Raw genomic sequence first — 16,059 nt, forward strand, 5'->3', positions numbered from 1 at the left:
AATGATTGGGCAAGTGTTCTACTTCATTCATAATTTTGAAAATGTGATGAGTGAGATATTTGCATGAATCAAAATGACCAAAAATCTTTCCTTAGACTGTGAGACAGGAAGCCTGGAGCTCTCAGGAGAGCTGAATATTGCCAGAGAGCAATGTGTCCAGTCTCACCCCCAGCAGCAGCCTAGCCACAGTGTCATGGGAGAGAACCACAGAAATGCTGGCACAAAGACAAGGGTGTAGCAGCACTGTGACACCAACAGGCTGGGACCAAAAAGATGACAGTCCTTCATGCAATACAATACTTCCATCTAAAGAACGAGGTAGATTAATACACACTGACATGAAAAGATGTGCCAAAATACGTCATCAAGCAACTTGTAAAACCATGTGTAAGGAGCGAGAGAAGGAATAACATTGCCCAAAAAGAAATGAGCTCATTACCTGACTTACGTAACTGTAGTCCCTCTGCACATCACCTTTATAATAACAATAAAAACTTAAAATGAAAAAAACATAGTTAGGGCCCAATTGCTATGGTTTTGTTTTTTGTTTTTGTTTGCTTTGTTTTTTTGGGTCTGGTCATGGGGCCTGAACTCTGGGCCTGGGCACTGTCCCTCAGCTCTTCAGCTCAAGGCTAGAGCTCTACCACTTGAGCCACAGCACCACTTCCAGCTTTCTTCTTTTTGCTTATGTGGTGCTGAGGAATCGAACCCAGGGCCTCATGCATGCAAGGCAAGCGCTCTACCACTGAGCCACCTTCCCAGCCCGCTATGGTTTTTAAGTAATCAGTGTGAATGCAGAGATTCAGAGGGTAAATCTGAGTAACGTAGATTTAAGGTACAGGACATTCATTTTTTTTGTTTCCATTTCCTGGAGTTTATTTCCATTATTTTTTTTTTTATGATCAGAGGCACATAGGCATTGTGCCTTTGTGTTCTTCCCCTAAGAGTGTCCTCCTTTGGTCTTATTGTGTGTGACTGTCTAGAGTCCTTCATACCCTATAATTTAAATTTTACCAAGGTGCCAGGCACTGGTGGCTCACGCCTGTAATCCTAGCTACACAGGAAGCTGAGATCTGAGGATCAAGGTTCAAAGCCAGCCTAGGCAGGAAAAGTCTGTGAGACTCTTATCTCCAATAAACCACCAGAAAACCAGAAGTGGCGCTGTGGCTCAAGTAAGTGTTAGAATATTAGTCTTGAGCTAAAGTTATGCGGGACAGTGTCCAGGCCCAGAGTTCAAGCCCCATGACCGACAATAATAATAATAATAATAACAATTTACCAAGGTCTGTATATTTTAGCTCTAGCTTCCACATATGAGTGAGAACACGTACCATTTGTCTCTCTGAGCTCAACTTACCTCACTTAACATATTTGTTCTAGGTCCATCCATTTCCCTAATTATGACAATTATTCTTTCTAATGGCTGTTGAAAATTCCGTTGTATATAGGTACTACATTTTTTTGATCCACTCATCTATTGTACGGTGTCTGGGCTGTTTTCACAACTTGGTTATTGTTAATAGTGCAGCAATGAACATGGATGTGCAAGTGTCTTTATGGTATTCTGGCCTGTGATGTCCTGGGTAGATGCCCAGGAGAGGACACTCACTTTTTAATCTCATATTTTCCTCAAATTCCCTCTAAACCCAGTTACATCTATCATCAGAAAAAATATATTTAAGAGCTTAAAAATAATATTTACGCTTACTTTTTATTTAAACATCACGTGGATCCAAAATCCGCCTTGCCCCTCCACACAAAATCCTGACACTGGATTAAAATCCACAACATGGACGGGGCACCAGTGGTTCACACCTGAAATCTTAGCTGCTTAGGAGGCTGAGATCTGAGGATTGCTGTTCAGAGCCAGCCCAGCAGGAAAGTCCATAAGACTCTAACCTTCAATTAACCACCAAAAAGCCAGAAGTGGGGCGGTGGCTCACATGGTAGAGTGCTAGCTTGAGCACAAAAGCTTAGGGACAGAAATCAGGCACTGAGTTCAAGCCCCAGGGCCAGCACAAAAAAGAAAAGAAAAAAAGAAAAAAACATGGGTCCTGCCATACAATGGCTACTGTCCACTACTAGGCACTGTTCACTGCCTGGGGAAACAAGATGTTACTCAGCAGGTTCACACCGGTTGTACAAATCCCCAAAAGATTCCTGCCATGAGCAACACACATTCTCAGAAAAGTGCTCCTAGTACAATCAATGATCCACACAAAAGTGCATGCATTCTAACATTTGCTACTTAAACAGTTACACAGCCCTGCCAACCAGACCCGGGCCTGGAGCGCTGCACCACTATCAGACCACCAACGAAGATGGAGGAGCAGCCTGGCCAGCAAGTCCCTCTAGTCACATGAAGTGATTTGGCCGATAGGCTCAAGAGCCCTGTGGTAAAATATGGGTTCTGAGGGCCCTGGGCTTCCCCCAGCTTCTTCATTCGCCTCCAAGAAAGCTCCAGTCTCTTTGGGTTTCTTGTCGTGGCAGACTGCTGCACAATCCGGGGGCTTCCTCCTACCCTTCTTCTTCAGCCTCCTCTTGTATGCCCGGTATGCTGGGTGACAAGATACACAAGTGTTAAGAGTCACTTTAGCAAAGAGTACAATTTGAGAACACTGTATACTTGCCTATGCTGTAGGGGTTTGTTTGCCTTGCACTATGATGTATAATTACACAGGAAAAAAGAAAGGGATACAATGATTCATTGTATCTGAAGGGTTCTTTCTGTCTGGAATTGAGTCTCAATTCATTGGCACTGACAGCTCATTCATTCATTCATTCAATCATTCAATTATTCAGTAAACCCCTGTGGGGCATTTATTGTCAGGGACTCACCTGGACACTGAACTGTAATTGGGAATAAATCAGACATGATACTTCACTAAAATGTGGATCTGACCCCAGGAGTTTTATTCTGAGAATATTTCTCTCACCTCATGCAAACATTAAACTCCAACTATTCTTTGGATGTCTCTGTATCCGTAAACCAGTATATAATAATCAATATTCTGTATATAACTAGTTAATCAATATTCTGTATATAACTAGTTAATGTCAATAATCACTGAGCTTTACTAAGAGTCTGTTTGATGACAATAAAAAAAATATATAGCTGGTCACTATTACAGATGGCTCACACCTCTAATCCTAGCTACTCAGGAGGCTGAGATCTGAGGATCACATTTGGAAGCCAACTTGGGCAGGAAAGTCCATGAGATTCTGATCTCCAATAAGCCACCAGAAAACTGGAAGTGGTGCTGTGGCTCAAAGTGGTAGAGGGCCAGCCTTGAGCAAAAGAGCCTAGGGACAGAGCCCAGGCCCAGAGTTCAAACCCCATGACTAACAGCAACAACAAAAATTAGAATGGTACAAAACTAAAATATATGTGGGTATGTGTATATCTATACACACATTTTTCCCAATGATAGTGTTTGAACTCAAGACCTTGCCCCTACTTGGATTATTTGTTTGGCTGGCACTTTGCCACTTGACCTTCACTTGGAGCCCAGTTTTTGCTGGTTAATTGGAGGTGGAGTCAGTCAGACTTTTTTCCCAGGTTATATTCAACTCACAATGCTCCAGATCTCGACCTTGTGAACAGCTAGGATTATAGGCATGTACCACCAATGCCCAATCAGGCTTATTTCATGAAACAGTGTTTCTCTAACTTTTTGTGTAAGTTTATCTTGAAGAGGAGAGTCCTCCTATTGCTACCTCTTAAATACAAATTCCAAGTGTGTACCACCATGCCTGGCTTGATTGTCATTTTTTGAGATCAGTAACTGCTCATGAAAACCTTGTCTTAACAATTCCTGGAATTAAGTTTGAACAGTGCATTAGTTCTTCTGAAGCATATTTTCTTGTAATTAGAAACATTCAGATGTTTTCAAAATGTTTTTCTTGTGAAATTCCCACTATATTGAAATATCCTGTTTATGCATTTTATTGTCCCCCAAGGAGTCAGGCTAAAAATGTGTCACAGGGGCATCACATCCAAGTTTGGATTGAAGAAAGGATTGATAAATTGGGGTATTTAATTTTTCAGTCTGGAATTGACTCAATTCTATCTCATCTACCCAGAGAAAGTTCATCTACCTGCCACAATGAGAAATCCATCCAGCATCTGGAAGAGTCCATAAGCCAATGGGAAGTTAAACATCTGGACCAAGTTCTCCGAGGCAAAAGATAGCTGGAGCATGGTAATGCACATCTGAATGTTCTGAGCTCCAGTTTCTAAGGAAATTGTCCTGCACCTGACAATGAGAAAGAGTTCAAGAATGACATACTCATCTTCACAGTGGCTCAGACCTATTGTATACATGAGAGCCCAAGATTGAGAGGCAACAGGCAAAAAAATTTATGCAACTCCATTTCAACCAATGGCTGTGCATGGTGACACGCACCTCACATCTCCAGCAGCACAGGCACATGCTAGTAGAGGAATTGCAGACCAAGCCAGCACTGGCATAAAGAAAGACATGACCGGGCTGGGAAGGTGGCTCAGTGGTAGAGCGCTTGCCTTGCATGCTCAAGGCCCTGGGTTCGATTCCTCAGCACCACATAAGCAAAAAGAAAAAAGCCGGAAGTGGCGCTGTGACTCAAGTGGTAGAGCACTAGCCTTGAGCTGAAGAGCTGAGGGACAGTGCCCAGGCCCAGAGTTCAGGCCCCACGACCGGACCCAAAAAAAAAAAAAAAAAAGACATGACCTAGAAAATAATCAATGTGGAAGGAAAAAACTGGAGAAAGTGAATGAAGGGGTGACATTGTTTAGAAGAAATGTACTCATTACCTGACTTATATAACTGTAATCCCCCGTACATCACCTTTATAATAACAATAAAAATATATAAAAAAGAAAATAATCAATGCTAAAAGAGACTGCAGTCATAGCTCAAGTAGCAGAGTACTAGCCTGGCAAGCATGAAGCCCTGAGTTCAATCACACACAAAAAAGTTATATAGTAGCAATATGGAATAGACTTAATTTTCCTCTTAGATATGCTAAATACAAGCTTCAAGCTTAGGCAATTAAAAGGGTTTGTACACTTAGCAGTTACTTGCTGAGTGCCTATAGTAGGGAATTTAAGCTTCTGAGAGGATCTGGGGAGTCAAAGCTTTATGAACCCTGTCCTGGGTACCTGAGTGGATCAACACCCAGGAAAGGATCAATAACAACACAAGACAAAGTATAATCTACCGCCAAGGAGATGCTGTTGAAATTTAGAGATGCTGCAGAAATGCAGAAGTGGTCAGAGAAGGTTTCCCAAAGGAAAGAAATCATGAATGGCAAGAGTCATTTGGTGAGAGGGGAAATGGAATTCCCAGGTATGCAAGGCATGGCTTACTTCGAAGGCATCACGTCTTCTGTTGGCCACACCGCCTGGAGATTAGAGAGGAAGAAGGAAAGCTGCATGGGCTTTTCGATAATTACTGGTTTTCTGATCAGAGAAAATAAGTCACTTCAAATGAAAAGGGAGAAGGAACAGGAAAACCGTGTGTAGGACATTAGATTAAGCCAGCTTAATCCCCACCCCAACCCTCTGTGTACGTGCATGTGTGTGTGTGTGTGAGAGAGAGAGAGAGAGAGATGAGGAGGAGGAGAGGGAGAAAGGGAGGGGGAGAGGAGGGAGAGACAGCACTGGGGATCAGCCTGGGCACTGCCCTTAAAGTCTTTGCTCAAGGCTGTCATTCTTGAACCACTATCCCACTTCTAGCTTTTTTTCTGGTTCATTAGAGATGAGAGCTTCACAGACTTTTCTGCCCAGGCCAGCTTCAAACCTTGATCCTCAGATCTCAGCCTCCTAAGTAGCTCGGATTTCTGGAGTGAGCCACCAGTGCTGACCTTTTCGCTCCAGTCTTTAACAGGAGTCTGCAGGCTTTTACACAAGGAAGTAAAGAGATGCAAAGAGTTTCTGAAGAGAACTTTGTCTATTTACAAGCTTAGTTGTAATGTGAGGCTTACAAGGGTGTGTAATGTGGAGGTAGAAACACTGTCTATGGTACAGGATAAGTTCTGCCATTCATATCTGTGTATGTGTGTGTGTGTGTGTGTAGACATGCCAGTCCTAAGGCTTGAACTCATGGCCTGGGCTCTGTCTCTGAGCTTTTTTGCTCAAGGCTAGTGCTCTACCACTTGAGCTCCATTTTTTTGGTAGTTATCTGAAGATTAGAGTCTCACAGGCTTTCCTGCCTGGACTGGCTTTGAACCTTCTTCCTCAGAGCTCAGCCTCCTGAGTAGCTAAGATTACAGGCCTGCGCTACCAGTGCCTAGCTTTGTGATTCATATCTTGTACTTCCCCTACTATTTGCCATACTTCCCTTAAACTCCTCGCTGCTTTCATGCACTTGACAATAACTTGATACAATAACGCAACAAGCTGGAAATGGCACCTGGACCATTCACAAGAGAAGGCTCTACCTCAGTCCCTGACAGTTCAGGTCATCAGAGATGAGAAAGACTTGATTGCTGGCTACACTCTGCCATGGGGGTGCTTTCTCTTCCCATCCAGTTCTAAGGTTTTTTGTTGGGTTTTTGTTTTTTAATTACCTTTAACTAGATGTAACCGACATATAACAAAGCAGTTTATGAGCACAGCACATCTTGATCAGCGTTATACCCTTCAACATTCTCCTCCCCATTTGACCTACTGTTTCCCTAACTTTTCTTAGCTTTGTGGTCTGTATAGTGAATCCTAACGGATGCCGTCTTGGCATCTGGGTGGATAGATAGGGGCTTCATGAAAATTCTTATAGGTGAAACCCTCTCCCATCCTCAGGTGATAGGAAGCAGGGGTAGAAACTTGGACAATGGGTTCGGGGACCTACCAGACCTATACTATGAACTTGCAAGACTCTGAACTCAAGCTCCCCGTGACCCTGAGAATGACCCTATTTAGGCCCCACCACCTAGTGTGCCATGCGTCCTGTCTCCTGGCTCTCCTCAGGTCACCATGGCGACCCTCTTCAACTCTCCATTAGAGTTGATCTGGTTTGTTGAGATTGCTTTTCTGCTCTTTCTTTACTACCCTCTTTCTCAGGTTTCTAACAGTATTAAGTGTATTGGAGGCTGCATGTGTTTGGGGGACATGTGTCCACTCACAGTCACCGGCTTTCTAATAAAGACTCCTGATTCGACCTCTCAAAATGTCGCTTCTTGGTACCTCATGGTGGAACTTCTGTACCACACGTACCTTCTCAGCGTCTAAAACAAGCTTGATTTGTGGAGCCTTGCACAGTGCACAGAACATTACTGACTTCCTCAGTGGAATGGAAGCAACATAAACTCACCCCCACATTGCCACCTGCCACCTCTGCAAGCCAGCCACATCATTTCTTTTTAGTTGACAGACTTATCAAAAATTGTGAGAAATATACCTAGAAACTGAAAATACGTAAGGACTAAAATGACCCCGAATCTCATACATGCTATATTTCTCCTAGTATTTTTCCACACATACCATTGGTTTTGTTTTCTTCCACAAAGTAGGAATTAGGCGTTCGTTTTTTAAATTTTTTAACTAAAATTTGTTTCTTGAATATTTTCCAGAATTGTTAAGCTTAATGTATCTTATCTACCACATGCATCAGGAATTAAATATCTCCCTATTGTTAGATATTTAAATTATTTCCATTTTTACATGTATGAATAACACTACAATGAATGCATCAGCATTCACTTGCATATCTTGGAGCACTAATTTTAGAATAGATTTTGAAAAGTAAAATACTGCTAGGTGTAGTGGCTCAGGCCTATAATGCCAGCACTAGGTAACAGAATCACAAATTTGAGGATAGCCTGGACTACCTTGCAAGGTCTGTCTCAAAACAAAAGTAAAATGACTGATTTAGCAACTGTGAGTATTTATCTTAAGCTGTCAATATAATACTAAATTACCTTCCAGAAAAAAAGTTTAATTAATTTGTGTCTCCCATCATTGTACTACAGCACTCATTTTAGGACAAGCATGCCCTCTGGAGTATCATCGTTTCCAGTATTTTATAGTATTATAAACAAAATGCCTTAATTCACAGTGAAAATGTTGATGAAGAACTCCTATCTTATGCCTCAATTTGTCTCTTTTCTCTTCTTGTGTTTTATAATTAGTATAGGGCACAATGAATAAGGACTTACTCTCTTATAGCTCAGTTCATGCCTTACAATCATCTCTGGGTTCAGTGAAACAACCTCATAAACTCATTCTTCCTGCTTAATTCTTGGGTTTAAAAAAAATTCCAAGAAATGGATTCATATTACCTTATGAAACTATAACCCCTCTGTACATCACCTTTATAATAAAATACAAAATATTAAAAATAAAAAGAATTTAGGACACACACACACAAGAATCCAGATTTCAACAGAATTTCAACCCCAATCCTAATTTCATTACCACTTCCTATTAATGTAGCCTTTGTATTACTGTACATAAAAGATTGCTTTCATCTCTCCATCTTCTGCTGCTGAGGTAACAACCCCAACCACTGTGTGACCAAAACCCTTCCTGTCTCCTGGCACAGCTGGAGAGCAAAGTCTTCCAGTGATCAGGTATGTCACTTACCTTTTTCTGAAATGCTGTGGGGAGGTAGCTCAGAAAGAGCATGCTTGCCTAGCACACATAAGGCCCTGTGTTCAAGCCCCACAACCATCACCACCACAAAGAAACACTTCTAGATAATGTAACTGTACCTTTGCCATGATTGGTGGGTAAGGAGTGCCAGTAGAAAGCCTGCCACATGGCCGACCAATGGAAAGATGAAACTGATGATCAGAAAAGTGGTGTCTGAATTCCAGAATCCCTTTGCCAGCACCACACCAGCAACTGTGACCACCAGAAGGAGGATCCCACCAACGACGGCCCCAATCTAAAACAAACCAACAAAAGTTGTAAGTTTGAGAACAAAGAGGGAACTTAGCATTGAATCTGAGTGCATCCCTCAACACACAGCAGATTATCCTGCTACTCATATGGATGCCTGAAACCAGATACTTCTGAATCTATGTATTCTATATGCTTGCTAAGCACATACATCTACAAGAAAGGAAATGAGCAACTAATAATACAAATATAACAAATAAATGGTCTCCATGAACAGTAGGTAATGGTTCAAGGATATTTATACATGGCACCTAGTAAAATAATATAATGAATGAAATGTGCTGGGCAATCCAAGTAAATGAACACAGAACACTGTGGCAAGTGGGAGGCCTGCTGATCTGGGACAGCAAGAAGAGATGTAGAGGGCAGAGAATGTGGCTTAGTGGTAGAATACTTGCTTTATTGACAGAGTGCATTCATGAAGCCCTCAGTACCACATAAACAGAAAAAGCTGAAGTGGTGCTGTGGCTCAAGTGGTAGAGTGCTAGCCTTGTGCAAAAGAAGTTCAGGAACAGTGCCCAGGTCCTAAGTTCAAGCCCCAGGACTGGGGGGAAAAAAAAAGAAGAAAAAGGAGGAGGAGGAAGAAGAAGTAGGAGGAAAAGGAGGAGAAGGAGGAGGAGGAGAAGAAGAAGAAGGAGAAGGAGAAGAATGAGGAGAAGGAGAAGAAGAAGGAGGAGGAGGGGAAATGTGACCCTGTGCTTGTGTGGACAAAAGCATGGACACAATGAACAAAATGATGAGTTATGATCCAGGCGGGATAAAGCAATATCACAATACTTAGTAAGTCTAGAACAGGATTGAACTGAAAATGTGAAATATTATTTCTGGAATTCCACTATATCTATGGCATATTAACTGAAACTGCAAAAAGCAAAAGTTAGAATATAGAGGAAAACCCTGAGTTCTAGTGTGGTCACTCAACTCAGCCAAATTAGCCATCAATAGGGATTACAAAACTCCAAGGCTTGGGCTGGGAAGGTGGCTCAGTGGTAGAGCACTTGCTTTGCATGCCTAAGGCCCTGGGTTCGATTCCTCAGCACCACATAAGCAGAAAGAAAAAAGCCAGAAGTGGTGCTGTGGCTCACGTGGTAGAGCACTAGCCTTGAGCTGAAGAGCTAAGGGACAGCACCCAGGCCCAGAGTTCAGGCCCCACGACCAGACCCAAAAAAAAAAAGAAAAGAAAAAAGGAAAAGAAATGTACATATCACCCAACACAGAAATGTACATATCACCCAACACAGAAGAAATAGTTGTACTTGGGGCTGGGAAGGTGGCTCAGTGGTAGAGCACTTGCCTTGTATGTATGAGGCCCTGGGTTCGATTCCTCAGCACCACATAAGCAAAAAAAAAAAAGCCAGAAGTGGCGCTGTGGATAAAGTGGTAGAGCGCTAGCCTTGAGCTGAAGAGCTGAGGGACAGTGCCCAGGCCCAGAGTTCAGGCCCCACAACCGCACCCCCCAAAAAAATTAGTTGTACTGTCATAGTTTATAGAATTCACAAACTTTATAGACCAAGATAATGACAATTTGCCTTGTGAAAGTTAAAATGTGTTTGTGACTTTAACTAAGTATCACTATCCTACAATACTGTAAAATATGTGAAAATTATGTAATCACTTAATTTCAATAAAATTTATTTTAAAAAAAATACAGGCTGAGTGCTATAATTCTAGTTACTGAGTAGGCTGAGATCTAAGGATCTAAGGATCACAGTTCAAAGCCAGTCCAGGCAGGAAAGTCTATGAAACTCTTATAACCAAAAACCACCAGAAAACTGGAAGTGGCACTGTGGCTCAAGTGGTAGAGTGCTAGCCTTGAGCTGAAGAGCTGAGGGACAGCACCCAGGCCCAGAGTTCAAGCCCCATGACAGACTAACTTAATTAATTAATTAAAAATGAGAAAACAGAAAAACTCCAAGGTTTGTTATTATATTTTAATTGTGTGTGTATGTGTGTGCACGTACGTGCACGCATGTGCACCACTACTGTAGCTTGAACTCAGAGCCAAGGTTCTGTCCCTGAGCTTTTCTTTCAAAGATGGTGCTCTACCATTTGAGTCATAGCTCCACTTCTGACTTTGCCATGGTTAATTGGATGTAAGGGTCACACAGATGCCAGACACCAGTGGCTTATACCTGTAGTCTTAGCTATTCAGGACACTGAGAGCTGAGTCTCACAGTTCAAAGCCAGCTGGGCAGGAAAGTTGGAGAAACTAATATCTCTAATTAATCACCAAAAAGCAGGAAGTGGAGTTATGGCTCAAGAGGTAGAGTGCTAGCCTTGAAAATAAAGCTCAGGCCATGAATTCAAGCCACAAGACTAGAAAAAAAAAAGTTTCACAGACTTTACAGTCCAACAAGCTAACTAGGAACCACTATTGTTAGATCTCAGCCTCGTGAGTAGCTAGGCTTACAGGTATGAAGCAGTCACCACGGACACTGAGATAGTGTGGGCAGAAGCACTCCCCCAGGGAACGTCTACACAAAGAGCAGAACTAGTGGCTCTCACAAAAGCCCTTCAAATGGGAAGAGGGAAGAGACTAAACATTTACACGGACAGTCAGTATGCTTTTGCCACTGTGCATGTCCATGGAGCCATTTACCAAGAGAGGGGGCTGCTGACAGCTGAGGGAAAGACTATTAAAAACAAACAAAAAATTTTAAGCCTCATCCGGGCCATATGGGAACCAGCAAATTATGCACTGCCCTGGCCATCAAAAGGGAACTGATTCAATAACCAAAGGAAATAACTTGGCCCATCAGGCAGCTAAGGAGGCGGCCCTCCAACCCAGAGCAGAAGTACTGACTCTAGTAGACCCAGGGTCACGAGCTTTGCCTCCTGAGCCTCAGTACTCCCAAGAAGACTTGGAGTGGATAAAGAAAATTCCCATGGTCTATAAACCCCCAGACAGAGAAGGAAACAAAGACTGGTGGAAAACTGGTGAGGGAAAACTTATCTTGCCACAAAGATTGGGCAAGGAGATTCTTAAGAGAATCCATCGGGTCTCTCACATGGGAACCTCTTCAATGCAGGAGTTGCTCCAACACTCAGAAGTAAAAATTAGGCAAGGAAATCAACTCATTGAGGACAGTGTTAAAAATTGTAAAGTCTGTCAGCTCACCAATGCCCCCAATCAACCAGTTACAAAAGGAGCTCGCCTCCATGGAGATAGGCCAGGTGTGTATTGGGAAGTAGACGTCACAGAAATTAAAACTGGAAAATTTGGATATAAATATTTGCTAGTTTTTGTAGACACTTTTTCAGGATGGGTTGAAGCCTACCCAACAAAGCATGAGACCGAGAACATCGTGGCTAAGAAGATCCTGGAAGAAATCCTACCCAGGTAGGGCTTTCTTCCACCATTGGGTCAGACAATGGACTGGCCTTCGTCTCAAAAGTAAGTCAGGGAATAGCCGCGGCACTGGGGATGGATTGGAAATTGCACTGTGCTTATTGACCCCAGAGTTCAGGGCAGGTAGAAAGAATGACTCGGACTCTAAAAGAGACCTTAACTAAATTGCCCTTGGAGACTGGCGCAGACTGGGTATCGCTCCTTCCTTTTGCCTTGTTTAGAATAAGAAATTCACCCTATTGGCTTGGCTTTACTCCTTTTGAAATAATGTATGAACACCCTCCACTCGTTATCCCTAGCTTCAGACTGAATTGCTTGTTGATTTGGATGATACTGAATTTCTGTGCAAGCTTGACTATTTACAGCTGGTACATAAGAATATGTGGCCCCAGCTTAGAGCATTATATGATTCTGCTTCTATTCCTACCCTCCATTCGTTTAAACTAGGGGACTGGGTGTTTGTTCTAAGGCACAACTTGAGATCTCTGGAACCACGGTGGAAGGGACCTTACATGGTGCTACTGGCTACACCTACTGCCCTTAAGGTGGATGGCATTGCTGCTTGGATCCACTGCTCCCACGCCAGACCGGCTGACCCCTTTGCCCTGGATGACCGTGGGGAAACATGGGAAGTCTCCAAGCATCCTACCCAACCACTCTGCATATGCCTCAAGAAAAGAAAAATGGACTCATTGTTATTGGTCTTGTTGTTTATGGCTAAGGTCAGAGAGGGACTAGTCATCGAGAGCTGTTAGAGTTTAGTTTGGAGCCAGAGCCACAAGATTGTGTCTCAGGACCATAAGTCAAAGGGGGTGAATGAAGGGTTAAAGTTTTGAGGCAGTGACCACTTGTTGCTTGTTTAAACTAAACCTAAGATCAGCAAATTCTGTCTAGCAGAGCAACACGTGGTGGTAATCCAAACACCTGGTTGGTTGTGTGCCTTTACAAGCCCTACAAATGTTTAGCTCGGGACTCTCCTCCTAGGCTCCGCTGTGTCGGAGTGTAGGACAAGGCTCGAGCTGCAGACTGTTTAAATAAAACCTTAAAAGGGCTGTAGAGTCTGACTCTCAGTGGTCTTGTTGGTGAGGGTCCTGCGACCTGGGCACAACAGAAGAAGTCCGGAACAGGTTAGCTCACTCACTCCAACAGTCACCTCCTCCTGTCTTTCAGGTCTCTGTGTCTGGGGATGTACTAACACACTCACCTTAAGGATGATCTTTGATTGTTTTGGCCACCTGTAATTCACATACACACCAAAAGCCACAGGAATGGCCAGGCACACAAGGGTAATTCCTAAAGAGAAAAAAAAATCCATGAGATAGTGCATCCTCTTACCTCTTACCTCTTGCCAGCCTGAACAGGAAAGTTCCTGAGACTCTTATCTCCAAGTAACCACCAGAAAACTGGAAGTGGTGCTGTGGTTCAAGTGGTAAAGTGCTAGCCTTCAGCTGAAGAGCTCAGGGACAGCACCCAGGCCCAGAGTTCAAGCCCCACAACTGACCAAAAAAAGAGTCAATCACATGACAGTTTAGAGACAACAGGACATGTACAGGTTAGAAAAGAGTAAGTCCCTCCCTTTTAAATCTGTGGAACTCTGAGGCTGGGAAGATGACTCAGTGTTAGAGCGCTTGCCTTGCATGCATGAGGCTCTGGGTTCGATTCCTCAGCACCACATAAGCAGGAAAAAAAAAAAGCCTGAAGTGGCGCTGTGGCTCAAGTGGTAGAGCGCTACCCTTGAGCTGAAGAGCTGAGGGACAGCGCCCAGGCCCAGAGTTCAGGCCCATGACCGGACCCCCCCAAAACCTGTGGAACTCTTTGGTCATACTCTAGAACCATAATTGTTATTTCCATCTGAGGCCACTTGTTTCACAAAATAAATAATGACTCTTCCAGATGTGAAAGCAGCATTTGCTACAATACCAAAGCAGTGGGTCATACTGCCCAAGTGTCACCAGCTCACCTAAAGAAGGGTAGACAGAAAAGCCTTTGTAATTAGTACAAGTGAACAAAGGCATGAAGGCAGGCTTAGGAAAGCAGAGGGATCTGTTTGCTATCAGTAAAATCCAAATCCTGACATTTTCCACTGCTTGGATCTGGAAAAGTGACTACAATCCTGACTGTGAAGAGATATGAGTTGCTTGTGACATTTGTAGTTTTTATTGTTTATGAATTCCATTCAGGACACATTACCTACCAGTCACCAGTAGCTTGAGCCTATAATCCTAGTTACTTAGGAAGCTGAGATCTGGGGATCACTGTTCAAAGCCAGCCTGGGCAAGAAAGTCTATGAGATTTTTTTGGGGGGGGCCGGTCATGGGGCCTGAACTCTGGGCCTGAGTGCTGTCCCTCAGCTCTTCAGCTCAAGGCTAGCGCTCTACCACTTGAACCACAGCACCACTTCCTGCTTTTTTCTTTTTGCTTATGTGGTGCTGAGGAATCGAACCCAGGGCCTCAAGCATGCAAGGTAAGCACTCTACCACTGAGCCACCTTCTCAGCCCAGTCTATGAGATTTTTATCTCCAATTAACCACCTTAAAACCAGAAGTTGTGCTGTGGCTCAAAGTGGTAGCGCACTAACCTTGAGCAAAAAGAGCTCATGGACTGTGTCAAGGCCAAGTTCAAGCCCCATGACAGACCAAAAAAAAAAGAACATATTGCCACAACGTAATATATGAAATCACTTTACAGAAAAAGTTATATATGAAACCGTGATTTCTTTTTTGTTGTTTTGGGGGGTTAAATTGGGTTATTGTTTGTTTTATTTTGGTCCTGTGCCTTGAACTCAAAGCCTGGACACTGTCCCTGAGCATTTGTTCTCAAGGCCTGTGCTCTACCACTTGAGGCACAACTCCACATCCAGCATTTTGTGGGATTAATTGTGAGATAAGAGTCTTATGGATTTAGCCTTCCTGGGCTGACTTCAAATCACAACCCTTGGATCTCAGCCTCCTGAGTAGCTAGGATTAAAGGCGTAAACTACCAGAGCTCACATCAAAACCATGATTTTTAAATAAAAGCTTTACTCAAATTTTACAAATACAGCAGGTTGCCCTGTTAGGGGAAGATGGCTGCATTCAGGCTTTACAACTGTGAGTGAGGTGACACTGTAGAGGTTTTGTACATGCTAAGAGGTTTTGTCCTATCATGTATCACTTAACTAGCACAGGCAAACCATGGTACTACATTCCTCTTCCAAATGAAATTTCCAAATATGGCACATCCACAATGATCTTTAAAATAAGATCAGAGTTCTGTGAGAAATATCTTGCAGGAGAAAAGCTAACGAGAAAAATTGGTTTGACTGACAAGAGGGGGACTTTTACTGATTAGTAGGTACCATTTATGTTTAATCTGTAAGAAAAAAAAATCTAGGTTTGAGAGGAAATTAAAAGGTGAAGTCATGAAAATGAAGGTATAATCGGAGCCACTAAATCCAATTCAACTTTGCATCATAAAATGCTCTTTCTGAATTCCTGTTCCAAACATGGTTGCTCTCTCTTGTACGTGTACTTCTGCCATTACTATCCAAAATAACCAGGGAATGAGGGACTCAAGAACTTGTGCCATGCTGTTTGGACTTTTGGGGGGGGGGGAAATGGTCAGTTCTGGGGCTTGAACTTTGGGCCTGGGCACTGTCCCTGAACTTCCTTTTGCTCAAGGTAAGCACTTGAGCTACAATGCCACTTATGGCTTTTTTGAGTAATCTATTGGAGATAAGAGTCTCACAAAATTTCTTGCCAGGGCTGGGAAGGTGGCTCAGTGGTAGAGCACTTGCCTTGCATGCATGAGGCCCTGGGTTCGATTCCTCAGCACCACATAAGCAAAAAGAAAA

At 43.1% G+C, this 16,059-nt stretch overlaps 1 protein-coding gene across 1 annotated transcript in view; it reads right to left on the reverse strand.

Moving 5' to 3' along the window:
* Window positions 1-1,995: 1,995 nt before the first annotated feature.
* Window positions 1,996-16,059, reverse strand: part of Slc10a6 (solute carrier family 10 (sodium/bile acid cotransporter), member 6) — a 33,777-nt gene continuing 19,713 nt past the window's right edge. The window contains exons 3-6 of the mRNA XM_013029812.1: window positions 13,432-13,520; window positions 8,689-8,864; window positions 4,099-4,256; window positions 1,996-2,557 (exon numbers count right to left, since the gene is read on the reverse strand). Of these exons, the coding sequence (XP_012885266.1) occupies window positions 2,352-2,557; window positions 4,099-4,256; window positions 8,689-8,864; window positions 13,432-13,520 (629 nt within the window). The 3' untranslated portion in view covers window positions 1,996-2,351. The remainder of the gene's footprint in view (window positions 2,558-4,098; window positions 4,257-8,688; window positions 8,865-13,431; window positions 13,521-16,059) is intronic.

This window comes from Dipodomys ordii, unplaced genomic scaffold (assembly GCF_000151885.1).
Source record: "Dipodomys ordii isolate 6190 unplaced genomic scaffold, Dord_2.0 Scaffold123, whole genome shotgun sequence".
Taxonomy (NCBI): Eukaryota; Metazoa; Chordata; class Mammalia; order Rodentia; family Heteromyidae; genus Dipodomys; species Dipodomys ordii.